The following is a 13,704-nucleotide window of genomic DNA, read 5'->3' as shown; positions in this document are numbered from 1 at the left end:
CTCCACGTTTTTGTTGATTGAAATTGGTTTGATTTCCTTTAAACCTTATATAGACTATGACAAAAATATGGAGCCCAGACCCACTCTATAAAAGAAAAAGCATTGAAGTTATAAAAAATGACACTATTTGGAGGTTTTGACACGCCTACGCCAGTTTAAATCAACCTATTCCAAATATTTAACATATTTTTAAAAAGGTTATAAATCGATATTGTGGTAAATATACATTGTTTTCAATAATTTAGAAAGAAATTATGAGATTTGTTCATATTTTAATTTTATAGTATCTTATCTAACCTCAAATAGGCAGTTTACACGCCTTATTCACCCATCTTCTTTTACCGGGGTGTCAACATTTGCCTTTTTCACACAAATATTTTCTTTTTTAGAAATTTTTAAACTGAATCACCTTAAATTCTTTTAAGATACAAAATGCTAAGACAGCCAAAGGAATGTGGCTCTTTGCTAATATTACATGTGTTTAATTTCTTATGAACAAATCAATTCCTTTGGATACTCCCCTTCTTTGATATTAACAAAGGCAAAAGTCTGATCCAAAAATATAATTATAGAAAAAAGGATCAAAGAATTGAACAATTTATTATAATTAGCATAACTTACACAGGTGCCCTAGTGCAAATAAAAAATAGCAATAATACGTACCGCTTGCAGGTATTGGTATTTAACTTAATTGTAAAAAATATTTGATTTTGGAAAGATGTGCAAAAAGAGGACGTATAAAATGTATAATATTATTGTTTACATGATCATTTCAAACAGTCAAACACCGGAAGGTGTGAACCCTTCACACCTACAGGGTGGTGTGTGTGTATATAACACCTGACTGAAGCCATTGTCTAATTAGTTACACCAATCAGTTTCATTTCCTGTTTACATAAGATCGACTGGCAAAATTAATGTTGAAATAAAAAAAAAAAACCAGGTTTAAACTGGGTTTTTTAATGTGAGTTTTAACTACATGTAAAATTATGTATTTTCATTTACACTTCGTGATGGATGTTTACGAACTCACCTTGGGTAAGTACTCCTTTTAAAGAATTACAAAACAATACCACTTATTTTATAACAAAATACTCGAAATTGAAAAAAAAAAATACAAATGAAAAAATATATACCCCGAACCTTTTATAAAAGGGTCCGGCCCGTATAAGAAAAGGTCCTTTTCTTATACGGGCCGGACCCTTTTAGAGCAAAGGCGGACCTTTTAAAGACTAATTCTATGTAAGAATCAAGGAAATGAGAAGGGGTCTGGCCACTCAATATCACAGGTTACCTTGATTTTCATTGTGTCATCTTCAATTACACTATCTTACACAATGTTGACCTTTGAACCAAAATTCTTAATTCCGTTGCCATGGAAACTGATAGTGGTGTCATGAAGCTGAATTACACTAATAAAATCAGCCAATTTTACCAATGTTTAATCATAAAATTTTATAATTGCTAAAATAATACCACAACAAATGTCAATAAATCTTAAATTTACATAAAATTATCTTTCATTTTCTGTAGTTTTTATAAATATGGGATTATTATTTTTTGCCTGGCTCTTATGCAAATTTATTGCCATTTGGAACTTTGCCAAAAATTGTATTTTTCCTGTTTTTCACAGTTAATTTTGCATTGTTTGGAAAATGGATATAAGAAATCTAATTATTAGCAATAAATTGTCAAACAGAGAACCTTTAATGTAAATGAAAACATTTATGGAGAAACATTCAAGAAAAAAATATTATGACATAAAAATTGTATGTTTTGGCACTTTGCCAAAAATCGTATTTTTTCTGTTTTTCACAGTTAATTTTGCATTGTTTGGAAACTGGATATAAGAAATCTAATTATAAGCAATAAATTGTCAAACATAGAACCTTTAATATAAATGAAAACATTTATGGAGAAACGTTCGAGAAAAAAAATATTATGACATAAAAATAGTATGTTTTGGCACTTTGCCAAAAATCGTAATTTTTCTGTTATTTACAGTTAATTTTGCATTGTTTGGAAAATGGATATAAGAAATTTAATTATAAGCAATAAATTGTCAAACATAGAACCTTTAGTATAAATGAAAACAGTTATGGAGAAACATTCGAGAAAAAAAATATTATGACATAGAAATTGTATGTTTTGGCACTTTGCCAAAAATCGTCTTTTTCCTGTTTTTCAGAGTTAATTTTGCATTGTTTGGAAAAAGGATAAAAAAAAATCTAATTATTAACAATAAATTGTCAAACATAGAACCTTTAATATAAATGAAAACGTTTATGGAGAAACATTCGAGAAAAAAAATATTATGACATAGAAATTGTATGTTTTGGCACTTTGCCAAAAATAAGTGATCTTTTATTCCTTAACAACAGACTTACAATTGGAACACACCTTTTAAAAAGATGACAGCTGAGGCATAAAATCATCTAATTTTTAAAATGTTTATGCAAATGCATTGATTAAATAAATAAAATAACAATAATCAATCAACTAAGTGATAATAAACATACATTTGTCATGACTAGAATTTGTTAAAAACACAAAAAAACACCACCAACAACAACAAAAATACATATAACAGATGTGTTATCAGTAACAATTCTCTCCATGTATACTTCAATCGTTTTACATTTATAGATTTAACCTCAATGTCATACAATTTTAACAATTTTCAGAACATGAATGACGACATTGAAATGAATCAAGGTTCATGATAAGTGAATATTATACAATGCACGATGATTTGGATCAACACAGTAATCAGTAAAATTAAACTATGTTGTTATTGACTCAATTTCCTTGAATGATAAACAGAAAACACTTTAAATACAGAGGGTCTACAAATCTATCAGCTTCTAACAGTAGTTTACAATAAAAATGACATCTACTGATTAATCAATTCTCAGAAAGTTTAACTAAGAAGAGATGTTAGTGTTCAATATAAATCATGTTCACAGGTTTTATAAAACATGGAGAGACTGATGTTGAATATGGACCTTAGACTCTAATTCTATGAATTAATCCATCTTTATAAAGAAGTAAATATACCATACAGTTACACCGAATTGAATTGCATTCTCCCTGACTTAATCACAAGTTGTAAAGAAGGATATAATGAATTACCCTATAAGACTTCGTTAAAACTGTGTTTTACTGTATACCATTCAGTTAAGTGGACTGGTAATGTTATATACGTGAAAGAACTTCCTCTTTTAAAATACACATCTTCTTGTCAGAAGACGCCGCCAGGAAATCGCCATCTTCATGATAACATTTTCTATCTTTCTGAGAAAGTCTTGAAAAAAAAACTTGCCACTTGCGTTGGGGTTAGGTACTCCTCCTTACCAAACCGATGCTTGCCGTTTTTTTTCACATAGGCCATGTCTCTGGAGACTTAAGCAGGGTCCTCTTTTTTACCCGTAAATTTACCAATGTTGAATTTTTCATTAAGGAAATCTTTCTGGTCATCGTTAAAGAAGACTTTTTGTTTTTTTAATTTATGAGCCCATCCGATCTGTTTTACAGACTTTTCATTCATGGCAGTAGATGACTGGGAATGATCTTCATAGAATGTAGAACAAGTTGTATTGACAGTAGACAATTTTTCTTGATACAAAACCTTGGATCTGTCAAGAAGATTCTTCTCTGGTCTGAGACTGCAATTACCCAGGAGCTGATGGTGTTCAAGGGATGATAGAGTTTTGAAATTTCTATCACACTCTTCATTGGCACAGTGAAAAACATTGTCAGATGTTTTCTGTTTCTTGGGAACTGGCTCCGATGATTGGTTGTGTTCAGGACTTTCATCATCATCTAAAATTCAAATTTCATGCTGATCAGCTTAAAATTACAAAAAAGAATAAAATGGAATAATAACCAAATCTTTAACTAAAATCTTTGCGGTGCAGTTTATAACACAAAAGTTGGGATGTAGAAACAAATTCCATGTGACCCCAATAAGCGGATTGTTTAATCCTTATAGATATGAAATAATTTTTTTCATTAACTAAAATTTGAGGCAACTTGAAAATGGTAAGAAATCCTATAAGTTAGTTAATGCCAGGGTTGGCCGGGAAATACCAGTGGTGGGAATTACCGATGGTACATGTAAATACCGGTATTTCCCGTCCCGGTAATTACTATGTTAACATTTATGGTCCGCCCCGGACCATTTTACAGGGCGGACCTTAAATTATACGACACCGGTCAGCAGAGGATGCTTACTCCTCCTAGGCACCTGATCCTACCTCTGTCTATTTGGAGGTCGTTGTTGCTCTGCTTTGAATTAGTTTTTCGTTTTATGGATTTTTGAGATGGTTCACGATTTGTTATTGTCATTTTTTCATTCAACCAATTCAATTAAATATCCATTCAAAATATAAATGAAAATTCGACAAACATATATATTTCATTAAAATTTCCGAAAACAAAGCACATCTTTGATAAAAACAATACCACTACTTGACAGAGTTAAAGATATATTTCTGTTTGAAAAATTTAAAATAGTAAAAAGATTCTTTTACAATTTGATTTATTTACATCACCAAAAAAAACGAGTGAAGCGATTTTTCAACACACAAATTTATTATATGATGAATCTAAAACTATCTGTTTTGAAATATGGTTTCAATAAATAAAAGCCTGATACCGACTATCCCATTTCTCGGGTTGTTGGTTGTTTTTTTTTTTACATTTTTCTTCAGAGAATCAAGAAAATTTTGCCGCTGCAATCATTTAACTTGGTCTCAATTTTTGCATAATATAAATCTTTTATGTACATGTCAAAGGCTAATTTTTTTTTTTTCATAAAAAAGTATGAAAAATTAAACGTTGTAATAATAATTGTCCACACAAATTTTAATAATATTCATTTAATATACATTGACCATATCTCGTACAGTAAACCGTACAACAATGAAATTAATCGTACAGCTTGTTCATTGAGTAAAATTGAAATCAAAATGAGTTATCTAACGATGATTTTTAGAAATTGTAAGTCTATAATTCTGTATTTTAAATCTTATCATTGCAGTGAAAAGGTACCTAGTTAATATATCTATTGCAACCCATGATGTTAATTGCTTCAGGTTTAAATCTTTCGTCATTGTTTTCCTTCATCCTTTGATAAATGCATTGAAACATGTACATGTATACAGTAGAGGGATTTAAAAAAAATCAGTGTTCATATTTATACTACTTGTGTAAATCACTAATGCATCTACTCAATTCCAAATATAATCGAAACATTAATATACTTTTATTAAAACTCAGGGGTTGAAGTTTTTGTAGCCGATTCTTTTATAGATTAGATTGTCGCTTTATCGTGAAAATACGTATATAGCCATCCCGCTTTCTTGTTGATGATCAAATCATAATGTTATAGATTAAAAATAAATGCAAGCTTTGTCACGTTTCCGGGTTAGATAGATTGGATAAAATATATAGACCAACAGCAGGTTTAAAAATGTACCTTAATGTGCTCATTTATTTTAAAGGCTTTCCAATGTAGGACAGAGCTAAAAGTCTACGGAGATTGATTGTAAAACAGTGTACCCCTACAATAATTAATGATTTATATCTCCGATGTGATTGTGTTTTCTTGGGTAAGAAAATACAAGAGAACATATATCAAATATTATCATATTAAGTACATGTAAAATAAGGAGAGAAATTCCGAAATTTATTTTCTTGCCAATTTGCTGAGGACTTCAAGGTGTCACTTCAGTATTTAACATGGCTGAGGCAAAATAATACCCGAATTTTCCTTTGAATTTGGGGCGTTTCCGCTCGAGACAGGAGCTGATTTTTTATGAGATGAAAAACAATGTGCAAGAGGTCTAACTATTCCAGTTTTGTAACAATGCGAGGTCATTTGAATTTTTGATGCGTGTTGTTTCCGGAGGGGGTGAAAAGGCCCGGGCTTGATTTTCAAGCACATGTGTAACTTCGAGGTACACAAAGTTTCACGCCTTGCTGGATGCACGTGTGTATTTTGCTAGAAAATTATAAATGAAGCGTTGTTTAAAAAGATGTCAAGAGGATTTTTTCCAGAAGTTCGTTTTAAATTTTTAATCTGTATGTAAAGTTGTGCAATTTTGGTAAGAATATATAGTAAAGTTTAATACTGTATTGCAACCTGCAGTCACACCATCTTAAGTGTTTGATTGAAACGAGAACATTTGTCGATAGTTTTTGACAAGCTTAGGAGAGTGAACACAATTGATTTTTGTTAACCTTTACAATTCAAGGGAACCTTAGCAATATCTTATATTTGATTTAATCTACAAAAACAATGTCGTGACTTCAAATGTGACGACATTCGGTCTCTTAGAGAAAATAGATGGCAAGCAATCGTTCACATATAACGTAGCTATTTGTTTGAGGAAACCTCCTAATATTGATGATCAGATGTATATTTTATGAGGGGGCTTTCAATGCTCATGGCAAGAACTGAATCAATAAAGAATTATTATTTACTTTAAATATACTAAAGGTTCTTATTAATATTTTTTCAAGAAATAGTAATTACGTCAAAAACATTTTCAGCACATAGTATTGTTTGTTTATATATAATAACAGAACTTCTAATATTTGTTAAGACGTTCGATAACATACGCCGTTTCCCTAACATAGATTATAAAAACTTACTCTTTATCTTGAGACATTTAGAGTCTTGTTAAGACGAATTGAAGGTATCGGGGATGGAGCATTTGATCCTGTTGTTGTGTTGCTGTTTCGTCTCTCATGCTGTCAGGAAGGAAGCGCAGTTTGTCTTTAGAGGTTTTTCCAACAATGACAGTGACGCCAATGTCGCTGAGACACTGTACCCCGGGGGAAGAGAACCTCTGCTAGTGTCATGTCCCAGATTTTGCGCACAACAAGACTCCTGCATGGGCTATGACCTCTGTGACGTTGGGAATTCCACAGTTTGTAGACTTTTCGATGTTGAAGGGTGTTTGGCACGCGAAGAAAGATCCCAGTGTCGGTATTTTGAGAAGGTGGGTAATATGAAATGTTGTGTTGCTTCTTAATCAAAACAGTATTATTCAACAACCAAAAACACTTTCACAGGTTAATATATCAGCTTTGGAGTTCGGAAATGGTTTCAGAAAGGAAGTGACCACAACAGCTGCTGTACATGTTACTGGGATTAGTGGGGATATCTCTTCTGGTAGGTTAACTATTGCTGACACTACATATATGTTAAATTTTGATATAATTTCTAAAGCATAGTTCGTTTTTTATATATCGCTTTTTTGTAAGAATTGCATTTTCTTTAATAGAACTTAATATTGTTTTGTACCTGAACCCACCTCAATCTTTATTGAGGTCCGTGTTTGCTTTTCCTTAATTTGTATTTCGCTATATGGATATTTGAGATTGACAGTTTGTTATTGTCATTTATATCAAAATTTTACTTGAGGAACTATGAACATTTTACATAAAATTAAGAAGTTTGAATGAATTATGTTAACATATGCGTTTTTAAACGTTGGATATTTTATAAAAGTTCAAAATAAAGAAATTGACATATTTCATCATAATAGTAATCAAGGTAAACTTCTTTAAAGGGGCATGGTCACAATTATGGTCAAAAATTATTTTAATTTTACGATTTTGATGTTTACGATGCTTTCGTAAGGCATTTTTAAAATGCAACGAAAATTATAGCATGTATTCACATTTTGAATGCTGAAGTGAAAATTTCAGTTTTAGACCTAAAACAAATGTGTTAAACGTTAAAAACTGTTTATTTAAGCTTAAAATGAATAAGAAGATAGACAAATCACAGGTTTTTACCGGTATATTAAACCTATGTAAACTAAATCAGGGTACGAACCTTGTTTACATGACATAGAATGTCAGTCCTGTATCTTGCTTATAATAACTCATCACTGTCTCTCAAATTTCATTTGATATTTAGAAATGCATTCCTTAAGCACTGTAAATAATTAAAACAGTAAAAAAAATTGACAAAAATTGTGACCATACCCATTTAAATCAGTTCAGATACATGTAATGGTGTTTTAAACTAGTTATACATAGGTAATCTACATCGTTCAATAATGCAAAAAACATACACGGTTTTCAGAATGGCAAGTAAATACATGTCGTAAGTATTATAGTGATATAAGCCTTCGAATCGCAAAGAAGCCGGGTAGATTTCGTGTAAAATTTCCTTTTATAACGCATGAAGACAGTCGTCTGAACTTCTTTGTAAGAATAGCAGACGTTTTATTCAGAGATTGCAATTGTAACATGTGACAGATTGTGCTGATTGTGGCTGTTTATCCGGGTCTTACACAACCAGTGGTTTCTACCAGGTAACCCTGGGGGGTCAACAACTCACAGTGGAGTGCGTCAAGGTCGACGGCACGGCACACACTGTTAGTGGTACTTTATTTTTATTTTAAATCAGCATTCAGGATATAATATCAAGAACATCAAACAGTAACATTTGAAATATTGAGATGCGTGCATAATTGCATCAGCTGAATTGCTTGTAATAAAACTAAATAAATTCTTGCAAATAATATCTTTTAATAAAAATACGAAATAATATAAGTTGTTGCTTGTGTAAAAGGTTTTTGTTTAATTAAAACTGTCTTAAGTATTATTTAAATTTCTTTCAATTTTTCAACCAATAAACTTCGGGGCGTAAATTTATACTAAGTATATTGAAAAATGAAAATTGTTTGGGAAAGATAAGAGTAAAATGTTTATATTTTACATAGTAGTTGATTAAATTTATAATTTAAAAAACCAAATCATTCTCAAGGTAATATATCATCGGCACAATGGAAGTCTTGATTTCAACCGAACGTATGCAGAATATGAAAATGGTTTCGGATCTGCTTCCTCCGAAAATTGGCTTGGTTTGTTTTCTTCTTATACTCTTTCAAACATTCTTAAACATTCTTAATTCTTAAGTGAGAACTTCTAAACATCTAGAAGTAAAATTATCCTTTTTGTTCATTTTATTTATCTCTGAAAGTAAAGGATACAATCTGAAAATGTACATTTTTTTATCATGTAAGCTGTACATACATGTGTGCTATTTTTTGTTTCCAGGAAACAAATATATTCATTTGTTGACACAGGCTGGAAACACGGTACTGAGGATCGAGGTTAAATTCGTTGGCCCTTTTCTCAATACCTATTCCTATGCGATAGAATACAGTCATTTTTCCGTTGGTAACGCATCCACGGCCTATAAACTAGATGTATCTGGCTATTCCGGACTGATTGGTAAACATTTAAAGACACTTTGTCGCAATATCAATTACATATTTCTCTACAACTGCTAAATGCAGTACTGCTATTTTGTGTATTAGAGTAACCATATAATAATATATCCCGGTATGAAGGAAATCAACTATTATCCTTTTAAAATCTTTACTTATGTCAAAAAAAATAGATGCATATTATTTAATTCGTTCAAATGAAAGATTTGCTTACATCTGCGTCGCTTATAATCATACATGCAAGAAACAGAACAAAATCATGTTTGCTTTACGGGTTTCATAAGATGCTCTTCATAGGATAATTTATTAACTCGTTCTCTTTATTTACGAGTTTTTTAATTTAATGACAGTTAAATTAATGTTTGTTATCAATAAAATTATATAATATGTAGGATGAGAATAAGTCTTAATATCTAAAATTACAGGTGACGTCATGACCGGAACTAATGGCGCTCCATTTTCGACAAGAGATCTTGACAACAGCCCTAACCTCTGCGGCTGCGCAAACCGCCTGTCTGGTGGATGGTGGTATCTGTGTTGCTCCAGCTCTCAGCTGACAATGCCGTACAATGGTTACAATAAATCGCTCTCCTTTGGATGGTCCTATACTTTCTCTGATAGCTTGTTCTCTTTCACTGCCACTACCTCCAGCATTGCGAGTGTTAAAATGATGCTGAGGAAAACTTAAAGGTGTTCAAAGCATGCTGTTTTACAAACAAATTTAGGTAAAGATTTCTGGACTTTAAAGATGAAACATTTCAATTGTATGCCATTTACAGTTTAGTTCAATATTCATCGGTGTCGATTTTCTGTCAGTTTAACGACAGTCAGTAGTGATTGTGAAAAAAAAATGTTTTCATCATTTTCAGCTGTTTTCAGCTTATCCGTAGTATCAAATTAGTTCACATTATTGACATACAAACTGGTCAAATTTTTTAACTTTTTATTTTGTGTGTCTTTTCATTTTAACCATTGACTTTATAACGACCACGCATAAACGAATTGTCTGTCCCAAAGCATGTCTTGTCAAGAATGGTTCTTTATTAAACGTATACTGAATTATTCAAGGACAGATCTTGTCTTGTATGGAATTCGAATCCATGATGATGTGTTTTTTTAACTGAAAAATCCATAGTGTATATTTTTATATACAAATAGATCCATGTTTGCTGGCTTTGAAATCCTCACACCGGCCGGGTATTGTTAACCCACTGGGCAAAAATGCTATGAGATCTGAGGCAAAAAGCAAAAAAATGAATTTTTTTAAATGAAGTTTAAAAAAATATATATATATATATTTCATTACGCTTTTGTTAATTAGTATTTAAAATGGTATGTATGAAAAATAAAAAAGTACAAAATGCAACACGGTTAAACTGTTTATTCGTTCCTTAAGTATTTGACAATGTTCCAAATAGATAAAGTATAGGTTAGTTATTCAGTTTTAATTTTTAGTGTCTCCAAACCGACCTAAGAGATATTTTACCTTAAACATTTAAAACCTCTTAGGAAAATGTAAATTTCCAAAGAAAAAATAATTCGGGACATTAGGACAATTCTTTAGGATTTTAAAAGAATAAAACACTTGTCAGGAGAGATATTTAATATTTACCTTTCAAATATAATTTTCTACAGGAAAATATATTTCCCTATAGGAAAAACTAAATTTTACATTAAAAATTTGAAATTTCCTATCGGAAAGATTTTCAATATTTCCTGTAAGAGAATCATTTCTCCTGTGGGAATTATCATTTTCCTATGGGATATTAATTGTTCAATGTAAATATCTCACCTGTCACGCAAGACACACTAAAATAAAAAAAAATGTTACATATTCTTTAGACAATGGTCTTTCATTTGGTATGGATGGATTTTTCCGAAACTGGGTGTGTGTGTGTTCGGTGTAAAACTTTCTTTTCCGTTAATATTTTCGCTGGTATCTGGAAAAGCCTCTGACTTTTTGTAATGAAATAATGATTTACAAAGACATCTTCTTAATTTAAGGCCAGAAGTCGTCAAAGGTAGAGGTCACAATTTTCATTTAAGGTCAAAAGTCAAGGTAGTGGATTTATGAATTGTATGTGTGTAAGACATTTGTTTCCTACAAAGCTCTCGTCTTTTTGAAAGATTGAATGAGGTATTTATTCCCAGTACTGGAATCTTATGTAAATTATGCTTACTTATCAGTTTCTTTATAATTATTACGAAGTCTCACTTTTAATTCAGATACATATGTACTAGTAACACGCAAAAATTTCGCCAAATTTCTTTTCATTGTATTCATCTTCTTGTAGTCATCTTTTTCTCACTCGTTAGTTTGATGGTTGTTTCCGCGGTACAGTATCATCCAAATGGAGTCCAGCAACAATCGTGTCACCACCCGCCGTACTTCACTGTAGGACATCTGCAACCACTGGGATCCACATCGGGGGTTCCGAAACGAAAGCCCTCATTATTACGTAATATGTTACCTAAAAATTAACTAAGTATGATATGACAATCATAAAGACAAGAATATGTTGGAGTTGTCTATACATTTTACATTGATACTATGTAACTCATTCATCAAAAATGCTTGCTACAACTCCAAAGAACAATGTCCCCTAGTATATGCATGAATATACTTGTTTCAACCAAATACCCCAAGATATAATGATGTAATACAACTAAAATACGATTTCATCGACCGGGTCTTTTGAAATGACAGAATATTAAAAGAAGCACCATTACTTCAATATTCAAAACCTCGTACTTGCGTTTCCCGCCATCTTGTATACAAAATCGAGTGCATATTGGTGGGAGGCACTGCCTATGGAAACATCATAATAATCCGCATACCGGAAGCTTGCGTCATTGTACTTAAAATCAAAGTACAGATGGGATCCCTCCTTTCCTGTAACAAAAAGAAAATGTGTAATTTGAGAGAGAGAGAGAGAGAGAGAGAGAGAGAGAGAGAGAGAGAGAGAGAGAGGTTCATCTGTGTGAACATGTGCGCATGCATGAGTACAAATAATGTCGTTACTACAACATATTAGTATCCAGTAATTATGACAAATGGGATATGGTTATATCTCAGATTACCCTTTTTTGTCACAAAATAAGATATTTCGTAAATATTTACCTAGCTTCATTTCTGTGAATGGCGATCAAAACACGTCCCAGTACTCGGCAAACGTCCGATTGAAGTCCATGGAACCGTCATGTCGCTGGAGGCTTATATCTTCATTGAAATAACGGATTGCTTAGCAACTGATATACAGTGTATGTATTTGAAAGTAAACCTGAGTAATCTCACATACCTTACGCTATCACACCACCTGGCAATGCCAACACAGATCATCATCTATTGTGTATTTTGCAACATTTTGGGTCCCCGAGTAATTTTAGATTTTTTTATATAAAACAAACCTATTGATATGAAGCATTGTTGAACGAATTTATATCCTGAATTTTAAGAACATGTAGGCATCTTCCATTTACTAGATCTTGACCTAAATATATAAAAAGAAATATATGTCAATTTAATAAAATTCTTAGCCTCATGGAGATCAAGATGCTGGTTTAAAACCTTACTGTATAGCCGTATCCATTTTTATCACACATTCTACCAAGATGGGGTTGTTTGTTACTGTACTGGTGATTTCATAAGCTCCACTGACTGATGTATAGCTTGCGATACAGTCACATTGAGAGCAACCTACAAATATACATTGTAACATCTACAAATTCAAGCTACAAAGAGTAATCAAATAATTTAGATATAATTCATAAAGTACCAAAAAGAAGTGGATGTTAAGGCTGACTTTATGGTTTCCATCTTGTTTTCTGCATAGTCTTGACAAAGAATATTGTGACGTGAAACCAACCTTAAAAATGTTATGATTAAAATGATAATAAAAACGATATAAATATCAAAAATATATTTGAGGGTCTAAATTTAAAAAAGAATGTCAATTTTATCTCTTCCTAACCATTTTAAAACAATTATTTTAAATAATTAAAGATAATCAAAGATCCTTTACATAATTTAAATATAGATAGAACCATATTTTTCCGAAGTTGTAAATAGTGAAGCGATATACCTGAATATGACCCGATCGGAGATTTTCTTAATATACATTCATCGGTTGTCGAGAACCCTACACACAAGTACAAGTTGTGGGAGAGCTGATATGAAAAACAATAATAATTCTTTACTAATAACATTACTACATGTATAGTTCTTGCATAACATGTTTTTTAATTGTCTTGCATGCTGAACTCGGGTTCTTTATAAAAACGATTTATGATATATGATTATATATGATTCAATATTCATTTTCTTCGTATGTTACTACAAACTTGTGTTTGAACTATAACAAGATACCTTTATAAAGTGCCGACAAGGACCAGAATTGTCCAGAGAAGGCTTAGGATTTGGACTGTCATTTGTAAGCCTACACATCTGTGA

General features: G+C 31.6%; 1 protein-coding gene and 1 long non-coding RNA gene across 2 annotated transcripts; one reads left to right on the top strand and one right to left on the bottom strand.

Annotated features, from left to right (window-relative positions):
* The first annotated feature begins 6,678 nt into the window (after positions 1-6,678).
* LOC105331871 (fibrinogen-like protein A) lies at positions 6,679-10,508 on the top strand. Its single transcript, XM_011434243.4, has 6 exons — positions 6,679-7,007; positions 7,081-7,180; positions 8,278-8,396; positions 8,789-8,885; positions 9,082-9,258; positions 9,680-10,508. Exons 1-6 carry the CDS (start codon positions 6,711-6,713, stop codon positions 9,940-9,942), a joined length of 1,053 nt encoding a protein of 350 aa, XP_011432545.4. The 5' UTR covers positions 6,679-6,710; the 3' UTR covers positions 9,943-10,508.
* An 18-nt stretch (positions 10,509-10,526) lies between these two features.
* LOC117692906 (uncharacterized) lies at positions 10,527-12,505 on the bottom strand. Its single transcript, XR_010714084.1, has 3 exons — positions 12,376-12,505; positions 12,007-12,147; positions 10,527-11,725 (listed from the first exon to the last, which is right to left on the bottom strand). It is a non-coding gene; the product is annotated as an uncharacterized lncRNA (long non-coding RNA).
* Positions 12,506-13,704: the final 1,199 nt, after the last annotated feature.

Source organism: Magallana gigas, chromosome 5, assembly GCF_963853765.1.
Source record: "Magallana gigas chromosome 5, xbMagGiga1.1, whole genome shotgun sequence".
NCBI lineage: Eukaryota > Metazoa > Mollusca > Bivalvia > Ostreida > Ostreidae > Magallana > Magallana gigas.
The sequence above is the reverse complement of the archived record's forward strand: the minus strand, read 5'-3'. Positions and strand labels throughout refer to the sequence as shown.